The 17,290-nt window shown below is 38.0% G+C and overlaps 1 protein-coding gene across 1 annotated transcript in view; it reads left to right on the forward strand.

Annotated features, from left to right (window-relative positions):
* Rab4 (RAS oncogene family member Rab4) overlaps positions 1–17,290 on the forward strand; it is a 34,920-nt gene continuing 17,630 nt past the window's right edge. The window contains exons 1-4 of the mRNA XM_071661740.1: positions 1–131; positions 3,230–3,310; positions 11,965–12,079; positions 12,212–12,429. Coding sequence (XP_071517841.1) covers positions 116–131; positions 3,230–3,310; positions 11,965–12,079; positions 12,212–12,429 — 430 coding nt within the window. The 5' untranslated portion in view covers positions 1–115. The remainder of the gene's footprint in view (positions 132–3,229; positions 3,311–11,964; positions 12,080–12,211; positions 12,430–17,290) is intronic.

Below are 17,290 nucleotides of genomic sequence, written 5' to 3' on the forward strand. Positions count from 1 at the left end.
GTTACATTCTCAGGTACGCAACCTTGGTTTAAATGGTCAGTGTTAACATTTTATGACAGTTGTGTGATTTCATCAGGTATTAAGTTGCGTTTGTAGGATTTACAACTCTTCCGAAATGTCGGAATCATATGGTGAGTGATGTTTTTAACTTGTTACTTTGTAATTGCTGCCCTAAGGGGAAAATTATTGTACCTGTAGTATTAGAGTCTTGGTGAAATTGGTCGCTTCTCTGGTATGGGGGTACTTGGTTGAAAGGTAAGTCCTTATTTTTCCTCTACCTTAATCTATAACATTCGAGATGATTACTGGCTACTCATTCTACATAATTCTACAGTTAGCATTTCCGGAACTCTGAATTTGATTATATGATATAGTAAAGTTTTCTTACGTTTCGTTTTTTCCTTATAGTGTCAGTGTTGAATTAACTAGTCGTGTAGTAGAATAGTTTAGTTCAGTTATGGTTGATTTGATAAGGTTAAAGTTTCTGATCATGCTAATGTCCTTCTACTTGTGTAAGGTATAATCTAATTGAATTTCCTCTCCATCCTGCAAGATTGTCTTTGAATCATTGAAATTTAAAGATAGAATGTTAAGAGTACACGGACGTTCTTTGAAGGTTTAGTAGGAAAGAGTAAGATGTGAAGCACTGTGTTGATATGGGGAAAATGCTGAAATTTTGGTAATTCATAACTTAAAGGGTGTGGCAGTTTTAACTTAATATACACCATATTCTTGGACTCATTACGTTTGGTAGAAGTCTGTTCCATTTGTAAAAAATAGTTTTAATCCTGCCTCTTAAGTTTCTCTGTGGAATTGGATGAAATTGTTGCAGTATCAGTTATCATTACCAATGTATGTTGTACAAGTAGTAAAGTGAATTAGACTGGCACCGCATTATTTGCATTATTTCCTTAGCCTAAGATTATGAATAACATAGTGTCTCCTATTTAGAAAGTTTCCCCTTTGCAAGTAGTCATTCATTTGCTTGATGTTATTTTTTCAGTGTTTTAAAACCACACTTGTTAATGAGGCTGGCCTGTATTTTAGTGCATTTTCCTTATCCCCTTAACTGTGGGCACAACATTTACCTTCTTCCTCATCTTTGGAATTACACTTCCCATCACTGACCAGCAACCATACCTTCCCCCTTCATATTATATTGTTAAACGAGACACTAGGATTCTTTCTTGGTACTGACATTGTTGCTTCCCTCCCACGTGATAAGTTATAGAGCTATATAGGTAGCTATGGCTCTCGGATTTTTTCCTGGTGCAAATTACTGTGGCTTGTGATGTAAGACACCTTTTCACAGTAATATGCAACTTTGAGTTTAGATGAGGATGGAAAGAGTTATCCTGTAAAGGTATGGTTAGAGTTTATATACCATAAAACATTCAGGCGTGGCTGTGGTCCTCTAGGGATTAGTTGTGTTCGTCCTTCTTGCAGAGAGAAAGAAAATTTCCTTTTAGCTAAGAACTTGCGTGATAATATCAAATAGAGTTTCATGTAATGCCTATGGTAACCAAAAGTTTTGGGAATGAAACAAAAGTGATCTCCAATCATGATACACCTTGATACACCCTTTTAATTTGGTCACTAAATCAAATCTGATTATATATATTGTTCTTGGAGTTTTGATACACTCTAATGCCTCAAATCTGTCAAACTTTGGGCTAAGCAGTTACCAGATTCCACACTTTGCTGGATTGTGGGTATCAGTATAGTGTTGGAATTTTGTTTTCCCAGTGTATAAGTTAAAACTGTTGAAGCTTTGGGCAACATTATGACTTTAATTATTTGTCATGCCTACCCAAGATTCTTCCTTGTTTCTGATCTCAGAATAATTATTTTAGAAAAAGGCAGTTATGGAGATTTCATAGAAGTTGAAGTGTTTTTGCTAGCATCAAACCCAGTTTAGATTGAAAATGAATAAACATAAGTTTCATCTTGCTGCTTTAAGGTTTATTTCTCAGGAAAGACAGGAGGCATGTCTTACATTTCAACCATCTTAGGAGCTGGTTTGGATATTGAAGGATTATTGAAACTTGACTCAAGATCAGGAGCATCAGGCATGGGACTTGGTGAAGGGATTCAATTTGCTTTATCTGGGCATGTGCAGTACTTTGATGCATCCTTACACAGTCCTTCTATTGTCACTTACTTCATGTAATTATCAAACTTAGCATTTCAAAGCAAGGCAACCAGTAGACAGTGGTGATGTGCAAATGCCTGAACAGTGCCTAAATAGTAGAATGGTGAATTCTGCAAAGATGAACATTATTTTACTGTGCTCCTATACCTTTTCAAGTGCTGGATTATGGGAGTTGCCAGAGTTTGAATTGTAAGACTGGAGGTTGGGTGTACCATGTGGTATCAATCTTGGTTCCTTACACTATAATGTAGTACTGTTGTAACTGAAGTATTACTCTTAAAAAGAATGAAATTTTTCACAGCTGGTCTATTAATGATGTATTACATTGAAAATGAATTGCTTTTGTTTTTCACTGGTCAACATATTACATTATATGATAAAGTCCAAGAGAATATTCTTTAAAGAGATTGTGCTGTTTGTGGCTTAGATCTTTATGGGTAAAAGTGACAGTACAGCACTATATAGATTTGTGTTTCATTCTTGATTCATAAATGAAAGAAAATAAGCATTTTTTGTGATATTATTCATCTTTGTTGATTTTTGTGATGTAACCAAAAGGGTTTCTTATCTGATGCTGTGAGATAGCTTAAATGTCATGCATCAAAATGATAACCACTTCTTAGGTAATTTTTCCCAACTGTGTACCTACAAAATGGCAAATGTTAGAGCAGCTGCTGCTAGTTTCATTTACCTCATATTATATGGAATTTTATCCTTTTCTTAATATATTTTGTTTAGATTTCTTGTGACTGGAAGTGTTTGGCACCTACAACTTCCAAAAAGGCAAAAGTGACAGTTCTGCAGTAAATAAGTTTGTGTTTCGTTCAAGATTCAGAGATGAAAAAAAATTTAACTTTTTTGTGATATTTGTAATTTTTGTTGAAACTGTGATGTAACCAAAAAGGTTTGCTACCTGATGCTGCAAGATAGCTTAAACATCATGTATAAAAGTGGTTACCTCTTGTTATTTAATTTTTTTCTAAATGTATGTCTACAAAATGGCAAATGTTAGAGCAGGTTGCTAGTTTCATTTACCCCATATTGTGTGGAATTTTATTTTTTTTTTTTTTTTCACAGATTTTCTCTTCAAATTTCTTGTGATTGGAAGTGCTGGCACTGGGAAGTCCTGCCTTCTTCATCAGTTTATTGCAGGCAAATGTAAGTATACCCATTATTTTCATTGTGTGAAGACTGACTAATATTAGATTTTTTTCAAGGGAACTGGAAATACAGTAGTGGTAATATGGGGAAATCAGCCATTACCACATAGCCAAGATTGTCTTTTCCCACACACCATCTCCACACTTTTTTTAAATCGGCTCATTCTTTAAGCAGATCTTCCTTATAGTCTCAACTGTTCTCTTTGCCTCTCCACTCCTTAGATTATTTTATTATTTATAATGAGAATCTACATCTAGTTATGTCAGTATAAAACTCAGATACACTTACAGGTTGATAGCAGCTAGCTAGTTCTGAACTTAGAAAATCAGCCTATATTTTCTCCTCTGAAATGGACTGTGATATTCACATAGAAATAAAACTCACTGACGCTTCAGTCACTAAAGTTGACAAGATTCTTTGATTCATATTTTTAATTTCTCAACCTGCATAACATCTACCAAAAAAACCACTTTATTCACATTGCTGGTGTGCTGGTTGTCTCAAAATAATGTTTAGATGCCAAGTAATATTCATAGTAATGAACACAGTCAAAGTGTAGTCTGTTTTTGTTATATATTGCATATCTATCTATGTATCTATATCTCTGACACCTGTTCCCTTCTGGAACTCCCTCAAGGGGATGGCCATGGCAATAGAGTCTTCATATGTAGTGAACTCCTGTGCCACTGCTTAGCCTAAATTTAGTGCCTCATAACAGGCCAGTGGCAGAGGGTAAGTCTATCCCAGTGCTTGCAGAGGCTCCTACCTAATGCTCCTTTGGCTACTACTACTACTACCAAATGCTCCAGCCTAACATTCCTACCTACTGCTTCTACCTAATGTTTCTATCCAATGCTCCCACCTAAATGTTCCTATTTACTACTTCAGTCTATTGTTCCTCCCATTTTGCCTAAAAGCAGGGCTAGCACATAGGGCTCACCACAAGAAAATCTAGAATTATAAAGAATGAGATGTGTGAGTTAAGTGTTGTCAAGTGTTGTGTGACAAGGAAAGATTTTATGTTTGTGGAAAGTATTGCATATTGATGATAGATTAAGGTTCTCTAACCAGAATAATTATTTCTGCTTTATTTAGAATCTGACATAAATGATAATACGGTAGCAGTGTGTTTATCATGTATGATATTTGTGTATGTATGCTATGCTAAACATTATGTGATAAAAATCATTAGCATGTTTGATGTTCCCTTCATAATGCAGTTAGAAGACATTACAGGCAGAGCAAGAATGTAAGCTTGCAAACTGATTGTTTACTTCACACTTGTATGATATAATTATTGTAATACTTTTATTGTTTTTTTTTTTTTTTTTTTTTTTTTTCAAACTATTCGCCATTTCCCGCGTTAGCGAGGTAGCGTTAAGAACAGAGAACTGGGCCACTGAGGGAATATCCTCACCTGGCCCCCTTCTCTGTTCCTTCTTTTGGAAAATTAAAAAAAATTGAGAGGGGAGGATTTCCAGCCCCCCCGCTCCCTCCCCTTTTAGTCGCCTTCTACGACACGCAGGGAATACGTGGGAAGTATTCTTTCTCCCCTATCCCCAGGGATAATTTTTATTGTATGTAGAAGAATACAAATATCCCTTTCTTATCCGACACATTTTTTACTTTGGTTTATGCTGCCTTTTTGAGCAAAAGAATTCAAGTATCATTTGCACAACACAGGAAAAATAGAATGATATAGTCAGGTTAAAAATTATTCAGAATTGCTTGTTGTGGTAACGTTGGCAGGGTGAAGAGTGACTACTGTAAAGGAAGCTGTATAACAGTGGAAAATGATCAGTCCTGAATGTAACTTGTTTCTTTTTACAAGTAGATAAAACAAAATATCAATGAAGAAACAAGTAACATTCATGAGAATGTTCCATCATTACTGTTACCATGAGAGTGGTGGATATAGTGGGAGCATTGGCAGTATCTGTGGCAACACCAATATTTTTCAATATTTCAGATCAAACTCTGCTGCTTATGTGGTTTTAATTTGCTTTTACTGAAGAGATAAGCCATCACATGCTCTGCTCAAATGGGTACACGATAGCAAGAAAGGAAAGAGAAGATAAAGGAGGAGGACAATTAGTTCCTCAATAAAAGAAAGCCTGAAGTCTCAAGAAATGGTGAAAGCTGTCCCATTCAGACAATACATGATAAGAATAATAATTTTAGGGAAGAAGAGCATAATGGTGTTATTATTATGTAATCCTCCTAAGAATTGCAGTTAACTGAAACAAATGTACAATGATAAAAATGAATAGACAGTAATGAAGGTCCTTGAAGTAGTGAAACGTTTACTTCTTAAGAGATGGTAAAGTACCAGCAGTGGGAGATTTCCGTTATGAAAAGACAGACTGGGGGAATTTAGAGTCTCATGTTGATAAGGAGTCATGGTGACACAAGGAAAATTTCCTTTATCAACTTGTTACAGAGCACACTAGGATGAGAAGAACTGATACACCATCATTACCATGTCTTATTTTCATTCATACCAGTGTTGGTATTTAGAAGATTATATACAAGACACCAGTTGGAAGAAGTGTTCTTGTGATACTCAAATCTGAATATGTCATTAAAGAAGATATTAAAAGAACGAATGTGAATTAAGATATAAAAAGGGGATATGATCATGGAAACAACACAAAACCAATCATTTTTGTGATAATATAGACTGGGAAATGGAATTCTCTGGCCAGGAACTAGGGCTTTGTGTTTAGAGGTTTTGTGAATCTTGCAATGAAATTTTGTGAAATTTGCAATGAAATTTATGTTGGAGATGCCATTCACTGACAAGTTCACATCAACACCAGGCCTTAATTGAAATATAGAGAGACTAATGAAAGGGAAGAGAAGAGACAAGGGAAAGTATTTCTAGATTTTGTAGGAAGTTAAAAAACTGTGCTTCAAAATGTGCCAGGTTATAGGTATTGGGAAAGACGTGAGATGGTAGAGAGTTCCAAAGCTTCGAGGTGTAGGGACCGAAACATTTATCAGAACAGCCCACCTAGAGTTGCCAATGGCCATACGGCCATGCAATAATCATGTGACACTGCATCTTGCGGAGTATTGTGTGGTCTATATTATTGGTGAGGACATGAGCAGTCAGCTCTTGGGAGCAAAAATCAAAGTATAACCTATAGAAGAGGGAAAGTGATCCATCATTGCAGTGCAGGGCGTGAGTGAAGTTTTGGAGTTAGCCCAGGAGAGTTTATAATTTGGACTGCTTTCTATCAGTTAAGGATGCAAAGCTAGAGCCACTTCAGATGATACAGCTGGCAAATATGGTAATAGCTTTCAAATATATGGATAAGGAAATAGTTAACAAGCTCTTCACATCCTACACTAAGCCAAAACTGAATACACTTCTTAGGTTTGGTCTCCGTACCTAAAGAAGTACAAAGAGCTCATAGAGAAGGTCTAGAAGAAGGCAGCAAAGCTGGTGCAAGAATTATGAGAGCAGAACTACAGGGAATGGCTGGAGGTTCCAAATTTGCCCACCTTGAAAGAGACAAAGACTGTGAGGTGACTTGATCACATCCTTTTAAGTTTGTAAAAGGATTGATGTAGTGGACAGTGGACAGTTCTTTAAGAGATGAAGGGATATAGCAACCAAAGGACATACTGTGAAATTAAGTAAGAAACTTACATATAAAGTTGTAAAGAAATACCATTATAGTATGAAAGTGGATGAATGGAACAGAATGATGTAGGACGTCTAGAATTTGCTTTTCAGATTTGGTCACCACACTTAAAGAGGTACAAATAGCTCATGGAAAAGGTCCAAAGGAGAGCAACAAAGATGGTGTCAGAATTAAGAGAGCTAAACATCAGAGAAAGGCTGGTGGCTTAATGCAGACAGCATACTTAGATTTAAGAGACTGTATGATAGTGTGTTCAAGGGATGGGGCCCCTTGAGTGTAAAAGTCCTTCCCTGTACAGTACAAAAAGGTGAAATAGGTTGTTGAATATATATGTACATACTCTAGGGTGTGTGCATGCATACATAGGTGTAAAGAAATGGTAAGTATATACAGTGTTGTGTTACACAAAAGATGCCTATACATACACACATATTAACTGTCAGAACTGTATGTTACTGAAATCTGCCTGTATGAAGTTACACCGTGATTCTAAAGTTACATTTGGCAAGGATGCATTGTTGTCAAAGAAGTTCTTGTTTCAATATTGTAATTAATAATATCATAATCAAAAACTTGCTTGAAAATTCTGCAGTATGTGTTTACAGAATGCTTTGTAAAAACTATATTTTATTTTGGGCAGACTGATAAGGATCTGTGTGTTATACTTAAGCAACATGAATATAGTGCAAGAACAGGAAAATAATCAAATGCTTTATTTAATCGTATTAAGAATTATGACCATTGGATTGATTGGAGTAATTTGATTCAGTTATTAACTGTACTCTTTGATCAAGAGAAATATCATTGAATCTCCTCTTATTAGATTCACCAAGAATTATAACATGAATATTAGTGAAGGTCTTACAAACTGGATAGCTTTGATGTAGGCAGAATTTTTAAACCATTCCCTGTCTTGTCCACATAATAAGATTTTATGACAGGCCTGGTGCCAGACCAGAACACCACCAACCAGAAACACATGTTTGCAAACAGCATTTTAGCTCCACCTCTTCTTTGTATAAAAACTGACAGTTCCAAATCTTTTGTTTCATTCTTATATCTCCCATGACGATGTCAGCATTACACGAAAGTGTCTTTGGGGACTTGTTGTGTTTCATTTTCTTTGTGGTTATCAGCTGATTCGAGTGAGAAACTGCAAAAGTTTGTGACAGTTTGGAAAAATATGTGAAAGGAGAAAGTTGAGAGTAAATGTGAATAAGAGCAAAGTTATTCAGTTCAGTAAGGTTGATGGACAAGTTAATTGGGATATAAATTTGAATGGAGAAAAATTTGAGGAAGTAAAGTGTTTTAGATGTCTGGGAGTGGACTTAGCAGTGAATGGAACCATGGAAGTGGAAGTGAATCACAGGATGGGGGAGGGGTAGGGGTGAAGGTTCTGGGAGCAGTGAAGAATGTGTGGAAGAAGAGAACGTTATCTCGGAGAGCAAAAATGGGTATGTTTGAAGGAATAGTAATTCCAACAATATTACATGGTTGCAATGCTTGGGATATAGATAGGGTTGAATGGAGGAGGGTGGATGTGATGAAAATGAAATGTTTAAGGACAATATGTGGTGTGAAGTGGTTTGATCAAATAAGTAATGAAAGGGTGAGTGAGATGTGTCGAAATAAAAAGAGTGTGGTTGAAAGAGCAGAAGAGGGTGTGTTGAAATGGTTTGGACATATGGAGAGAGTAAGTGAGGAAAGATTGACATAAAGGATATATGTGTCAGAGGTGGAGGGAACAAGGAGAAGCGGGAGACCAAGTTGGAGGTATAAGGATAGAGTGGAAAAGATTTTGAGCTATTGGGGCCTGAACATACATGAGGGTGAGAGGCATGCAAGGAATAGAGTGAATTGGAAGGATGTGGTATACCGGGGTCGACATGCTCTCAGTGGACTGAACCAGGGCATGTGAAACATCTGGGGTAAATCATGGAAAGGTCTGTGGGGGCCTGGATGTGGATAGGGAGCTGTGGATTCGGTGCATTGCACATGACAGCTGGAGAACTGAGTGTGAATGAATGTGGCCATTTTTGTCTGTTTTCCTGGCACTACCTCATTGAAGTAGGGGGTAGCAATGCTGTTTCATGTGGGGCAGGGTAGTACCAGGAATGGATGTATGTGTGTTTATATATGTATGTATATGTTGATATGTATATGTATGTATAAGTGCATATATGGGCATTTATGTATATAGATGTGAATATGAGTTTATGGGCCATTCTTCGTCTGTTTCATGGCACTACCTCGGTGACGCGGGAAACAGCGATTATGTATAATTAAAGTAGATATATGTATATGTGTGGATGTGTGTGTGTGTGTGTGTGTTTGTGTATTGCATGTATATATACATATATTTCTTTCTTATGTGTTTGCCATTCACCATGTCAACTAGGTATGATATGGAGGTGGTAAATGAGCCTTAGAGAAAAACTTTGCTCATTCCTCTGTTCCTTCTCTTAGAAAGCAATACAAGAGTGAAAGATTTCCAGCCCATTGTTCCTACCCCTCATTGTCCCCTTCTGCAAAATGCAGGAGATACTTAGGCAGCACTCTTTCTTCGGAACTGAGCAATGTACTGTGTTCCAAGTGAGATCTGAGGGAAGGAGTGTAGGGAATGTGGGACATGTAGAGTGAGGGTAGGGGTATGAGATGGAGAGTGAGGGGTAGGAGCTTTTAGGTGGAGAGTGATGGAAGGAGGGTGTAGGAGGTGAAGGGTAATGGGTTCAGTATATGGAGGGTAAAGGAAGGAGGGCAGGAAGTATAGGAGATAGAGAATGGGGTTAGGAGGGCTGGGATGTAAGAGGTGGAGAGTACTGATAGGGGTTGTTAGTGGTGGAAGGTGAGAAAAGGAGGGCAGGGAATGCAGGAGGTGGAATATAAGAGTGAGAGATGGAGAATAAGGGAAGGGGGGCAAGGGGTTTGGAAGGTGGAGAGTGAGTGGAAAAGGTCAAAGGTTGTGGAAGGGAGAGAGTGAGGGAAGGAGGGCAAGGGATGCGGGAGATACAGAGTGAGAGTACAGGGTGTGATAGGTGGAGTGAACATAGGAAGAATATATAACACAATACTTGATGGTCCATCACAAGGTTGTATGATTATTAAGCTAATTTGCGTTAGAAGCAGAGTAGTAAAACAGTAGACATTTCCCCCTAACCTCTCCCTCTGAAGAAACACCATATAGTATGGGGAAAACATACTCTCATAAGTAATGATATAGAATTATGAATGGGGAATAGTTCCTTATCAACTAACAAACAGGAAAGACTGAAAAAGATGGAAAGGGAAGAAAGACATGTTTTTAAGATGGCTTATTTGTTGGTAACATATCATTGAAATATTTATCTAGCCTTGATTTGAAAGTATTGACAGTCCTTGTATATACTATGTCTGAAGGTAGATTATTCCATCACTCTTCCACTCTACTCCTGGAAAAACTTTGCCCACATTGCTGTTACTTATCTATCCTTTTATCCACATACTGTTATATCTGGTCATTAAGTTACTGTCTAAAGTGAAGAAATTTTCTTACCGTATGTTGTAAGAATTATTGAGTATAGATCGTAGCTGGAGATTTAGTAGTTTAAAGAAGCAGCCTTGGATGGGTAGGCTTCAGAGAGAAGAAGGTCAGGGGAAGTAGTTGAGAGATGGTGTTATATGGAGATGTTCAATTTTAAGGCCATGAGTATTGCTGAAATGATTAGAGAAAGATCATGGTGTCGGAGCGATGTCAGAAGAAATGAGGTGGGATGCTGTCCATTGAGAATGGTTAAGGAGGCCTTAGGAACTTTCCCGTCCTCCTTGACTGGTGGCACCATTCTGATTTGGTACTAGAGAAGCTTTAAACTGGTGTGTTGTCAGGAATTTTTATTAAATGAAAAATCAGGAAAATGAGTAGCATCATAAGTTACTTTTGTGAATTATGAAGTGGGGAAAAAAAGCAACCTGGGCTGGGGAGGAGCATAGCACCACAGTGCTAGGTCACTGTATTACTGTTACCTCTCCTAATGATACCTTAGCAGTAGTTTAGTCCCTACCTGATCAGTAGTTGCCCACTGCATACCCTATTTATCCCTTTAACCAGGTCTTTCGTAGATTTGTGGTGCTCACTAGAGAAGGCATCATATAGATCAGTTATCCGCGTTTTTGTGCCAGGAATTGAATTCAACTGATGTATGACATTGGTACAAGATGCTGAAGGCTTCATTACTTTACAAATGAATTCTCGGTTATCCCTCTGCCATGACATTAAGAGGATATTTCAGTAAACTGCTAGCTGCACGTGAAATCAGACGGTAACTGCTTCATAGGAATGTTGACTCGAGTAATTCAGGTAATAGTTATTTAATGATAACACTCATGGATCTGATAAAAGTTTGATACTGAAAAGTTACGTCATAAAGACAGGGCTGTGTAGCAGTCATTACTGCCTTAGCAAATACTGTGTGCTCCCACCAGAAGCTTTGATTTTTCCAGAGTTAAATTTAGGCCTGTGTCACTTGTTTTTCTTGTTTTCCTAATCTTATATGATGTTCTTTCATTGGGTGAGAGAATTTTTTTTTCCCTTGTAAAACCTACTTTTCAGAAGTACAAGGAAGTTTGTAAGCCTGTTTGTGGTGCTTAGATATAATTTCATTATAGAGATTATGTAGTATTTTTACTGTGTTTATCTAACAGTATTTTTATTGTGTAAGCCATATGACTGATGTGTTATCATCCTTGAAAGTGGTATGCTAACTGTGTGGCTGGTTCATTATTATCAGTTAGGTTATTCCGGTGACCCATCTGGTTAGTATTCCATGTACAGTATCCTAAACCATACTTATAAGAGCACACCTTTCACGTTGATTTAGATAAGTTAGTGTCTTTTCCACATAACAGCACACCCTTTACATTGATTTCAATAGGTTAGTGTCTTTTCTATCTATTCTTCTGCCCTGAATTCCCCCTTTTTGTGTGTATGAGTTTTAAATTAAATGAGCATTTCTTTTCATCTGCTAGTTAAAGCTGAAAGCAATCACACCATTGGAGTGGAATTTGGGTCAAGGATTGTCAATGTTGGTGGGAAGTCTGTCAAGCTGCAAATCTGGGACACTGCTGGCCAAGAGAGGTTCAGGTCAGTGCAGAGATGTGTAGTTCCTGGATTTTTCTTTTCATTTTTTGGTTGAGTATTTTGTAATTCACTTTAATCATTGATGTGCCAGTCAAATTTCATTGTTAACCATAATGATGGATATTTATTTAACAGGTCAGTAACTCGTTCTTACTACCGTGGAGCAGCTGGAGCTTTATTGGTATATGACTTGACTTCTCGTGACAGTTACAATGCTCTTGGTAACTGGCTTGGTGATGCACGAACTCTGGCATCACCAAATATCATGATCCTGTGTGTAGGAAACAAAAAGGATTTGGAAGAAGAACGGCAGGTTACCTTCATGGAAGCCTCTCGATTTGCACAGGAAAATGGTATGGATTCTCATAAGTATCACTTTATTTTGTAATGGGTGGTGTCAATTTATAGGAAAAACAACCAAAAACCTATGTCTATTAAGTTTAGTGATTTAAGATTGGATTGGGAGTTTCAGGCATGGTACAAATAAGCAAGGAGACCAGAACCAAACCATAGAGATGGCTAGGTTTGAAAGTTGGCAGATTAAAGAAATGATTTAACCTCTATTAAGGAAACACTTCATGGTACTTAGAAACTGGCTAGGCCACTGAATGAGCTCTAATACTTTTAGTACTGTTTTAATCTGGGCTGCAGAAATGTACTATGTATTGTTGTTCCAAAGTAATGTTTTAGAAAACAATTTAAACACTCCAGCATTCGGTCTGTCAGTATTACTGACCTTGCATTTCCTAAATCCTTATTAAGGAACAAACATTAATCCTTTGCCAAAGGACTTTTTTAACTCTCACTCATTTCATTGCTCTGAGCCACAGTGGTGGTGCTAAGATCATGGCTTTGGTATATTGTGTCCCATTTCAGTTTCCCAGCCAATGCATGTTTCCATATCTTATCCACAGATGTCACTAGTGACGTAACAACACAGGTGGAAAAAATATCATGCATCACAATCACCTTTAAACTTTCAAGGAATATGTAACTAAATCATCATTGTAGGAAAGTAGATTTATGCAGCAACTGTTGTAGACAGATTTACTGTAAAAAAACATAATTTCTCTCATATTTTTATGAAAATATGGCTATTTTTCTTTTTTTTTTTTCTTTTTTTTTTATTATACTTTGTCGCTGTCTCCCGCGTTTTTGAGGTAGCGCAAGGAAACAGACGAAAGAAATGGCCCAACCCACCCCCATACACATGTATATACATACGTCCACACACGCAAATATACATACCTACACAGCTTTCCATGGTTTACCCCAGACGCTTCACATGCCCTGCTTCAATCCACTGACAGCACGTCAACCCCGGTATACCACATCGCTCCAATTCACTCTATTCCTTGCCCTCCTTTCACCCTCCTGCATGCTCAGGCCCCGATCACACAAAATCTTTTTCACTCCATCTTTCCACCTCCAATTTGGTCTCCCTCTTCTCCTAGTTCCCTCCACCTCCGACACATATATCCTCTTGGTCAATCTTTCCACACTCATCCTCTCCATGTGCCCAAACCACTTCAAAACACCCTCTTCTGCTCTCTCAACCACGCTCTTTTTATTTCCACACATCTCTCTTACCCTTACGTTACTCACTCGATCAAACCACCTCACACCACACATTGTCCTCAAACATCTCATTTCCAGCACATCCATCCTCCTGCGCACAACTCTATCCATAGCCCACGCCTCGCAACCATACAACATTGTTGGAACCACTATTCCTTCAAACATACCCATTTTTGCTTTCCGAGATAATGTTCTCGACTTCCACACATTCTTCAAGGCCCCCAGGATTTTCGCCCCCTCCCCCACCCTATGATCCACTTCCGCTTCCATGGTTCCATCCGCTGCCAGATCCACTCCCAGATATCTAAAACACTTCACTTCCTCCAGTTTTTCTCCATTCAAACTCACCTCCCAATTGACTTGACCCTCAACCCTACTGTACCTAATAACCTTGCTCTTATTCACATTTACTCTTAACTTTCTTCTTCCACACACTTTTCCAAACTCAGTCACCAGCTTCTGCAGTTTCTCACATGAATCAGCCACCAGCGCTGTATCATCAGCGAACAACAACTGACTCACTTCCCAAGCTCTCTCATCCCCAACAGACTTCATACTTGCCCCTCTTTCCAAAACTCTTGCATTTACCTCCCTAACAACGCCATCCATAAACAAATTAAACAACCATGGAGACATCACACACCCCTGCCGCAAACCTACATTCACTGAGAACCAATCACTTTCCTCTCTTCCTACACGTACACATGCCTTACATCCTCGATAAAAACTTTTCACTGCTTCTAACAACTTTCCTCCCACACCATATATTCTTAATACCTTCCACAGAGCATCTCTATCAACTCTATCATATGCCTTCTCCAGATCCATAAATGCTACATACAAATCCATTTGCTTTTCTAAGTATTTCTCACATACATTCTTCAAAGCAAACACCTGATCCACACATCCTCTACCACTTCTGAAACCACACTGCTCTTCCCCAATCTGATGCTCTGTACATGCCTTCACCCTCTCAATCAATACCCTCCCATATAATTTACCAGGAATACTCAACAAACTTATACCTCTGTAATTTGAGCACTCACTCTTATCCCCTTTGCCTTTGTACAATGGCACTATGCACGCATTCCGCCAATCCTCAGGCACCTCACCATGAGTTATACATACATTAAATAACCTTACCAACCAGTCAACAATACAGTCACCCCCTTTTTTAATAAATTCCACTGCAATACCATCCAAATCTGCTGCCTTGCCGGCTTTCATCTTCTGCAAAGCTTTCACTACCTCTTCTCTGTTTACCAAATCATTTTCCCTAACCCTCTCACTTTGCACACCACCTCGACCAAAACACCCTATATCTGCCACTCTATCATCAAACACATTCAACAAACCTTCAAAATACTCACTCCATCTCCTTCTCACATCACCACTACTTGTTATCACCTCCCCACTTGCGCCCTTCACCGAAGTTCCCATTTGCTCCCTTGTCTTACGCACTTTATTTACCTCCTTCCAGAACATCTTTTTATTCTCCCTAAAATTTAATGATACTCTCTCACCCCAACTCTCATTTGCCCTTTTTTTCACCTCTTGCACCTTTCTCTTGACCTCCTGTCTCTTTCTTTTATACATCTCCCACTCAATAGCATTTTTTCCCTGCAAAAATCGTCCAAATGCCTCTCTCTTCTCTTTCACTAATACTCTTACTTCTTCATCCCACCACTCGCTACCCTTTCTAATCAACCCACCTCCCACTCTTCTCATGCCACAAGCATCTTTTGCGCAATCCATCACTGATTCCCTTAATACATCCCATTCCTCCCCCACTCCCCTTACTTCCATTGTTCTCACCTTTTTCCATTCTGTACTCAGTCTCTCCTGGTACTTCCTCACACAGGTCTCCTTCTCAAGCTCACTTACTCTCACCACCCTCTTCACCCCAACATTCACTCTTCTTTTCTGAAAACCCATACAAATCTTCACCTTAGCCTCCACAAGATAATGATCAGACATCCCTCCAGTTGCACCTCTCAGCACATTAACATCCAAAAGTCTCTCTTTCGCACGCCTGTCAATTAACACGTAATCCAATAACGCTCTCTGGCCATCTCTCCTACTTACATAAGTATACTTATGTATATCTCGCTTTTTAAACCAGGTATTCCCAATCATCAGTCCTTTTTCAGCACATAAATCTACAAGCTCTTCACCATTTCCATTTACAACACTGAACACCCCATGTATACCAATTATTCCCTCAACTGCCACATTACTCACCTTTGCATTCAAATCACCCATCACTATGACCCGGTCTCGTGCATCAAAACCACTAACACACTCATTCAGCTGCTCCCAAAACACTTGCCTCTGTTGATCTTTCTTCTCATGCCCAGGTGCATATGCACCAATAATCACCCACCTCTCTCCATCAACTTTCAGTTTTACCCATATTAATCGAGAATTTACTTTCTTACACTCTATCACATACTCCCACAACTCCTGTTTCAGGAGTATTGCTACTCTTGCTACGCTATTTTTCGTATGTATATATATATATATTGTGCTCTGTGTTTATATGTTATAAAAATGAATATACAGTGCATGTAGAGTATAAGAAATACATAAAATATACCACATATAAAACACATAATTGATGTGCATGGGACATGTGAAATGATGGTGAGTGAAAAATTGTAATGTGAAGTGTTTAGTTGTATGTAGAATGAAATAAATTTCGGAAAAAAATGCATAATCATCATTCACTTTTATGAATGAGGAGGGTCTGTGCTGCTATCCAGTGTCCCCACACCCCACATTAATGTAAAGGAAATTGCACTGAAGTTTTGGGTATTTTCCTCACTAATATATGATGCAGGGGATATTCTGTAAAGGGGAAAAAGGAAATTTGCTTTTTTTTTTTTTTGTATGTGCATATGGTACCTAACTTAGCAGATTAGATACAAAATGAAAGGATTAAATGCCAAGCTTGATCCAGGAATTCAGTTTGTGGAAATAAAATGACAAATTAGCTCTTAATAGGAAATGCACTGAAAGTTATATTATTACCTCTACATAAGTCTAGTCCTCTGCTGAGTGAGGGTTGGAGGAGGATGTAGATGACTTACGTGACAATTTCCAATAAGAGACAAGGACTTGTTGTTTTTTCTTTCTATTGAGCTTGTTTTCCTTTACTCATATATCCTACATAGGCATGGCATAGATGGTAAGTAACTTGAATGTTGTTTAGAGATATTATACCTTTGCACTAAAAATCATTGTCAGGGATATTGGCTGTTAAGTGTAAAGGATATTGAAAAGTTTATTTCCTTTTCTATAGATAGGAATCGTTTATGATTGTATATTTTAAAATTTTTTAGTTTTCTTTGTGCATTGCTTTATTATTAGCTGTGAATCACTTGGAGTAATCTTTGTTGGGTTGTTGTTTGTTGACAAAGCTGTTGGAAGCGATGGCCCTTCAGTTATTGGTTGTCATTGTGTTTAGGGTACTTGCCTTTTATTCACTATGGTATCCAATCTATTAATTTTGAAGCTCACGCACATCTGATTTTTTTTTGTGTTGAAAAATCGTTCAAATTTGCAGGACCCCTAAATTTGATTAATTTCAATAAGGTTTGCAGAGAGTGCTCAGCTTTCAACCAGAATTAAGAGCAA

This window comes from Panulirus ornatus, chromosome 5 (assembly GCF_036320965.1).
Source record: "Panulirus ornatus isolate Po-2019 chromosome 5, ASM3632096v1, whole genome shotgun sequence".
NCBI lineage: Eukaryota > Metazoa > Arthropoda > Malacostraca > Decapoda > Palinuridae > Panulirus > Panulirus ornatus.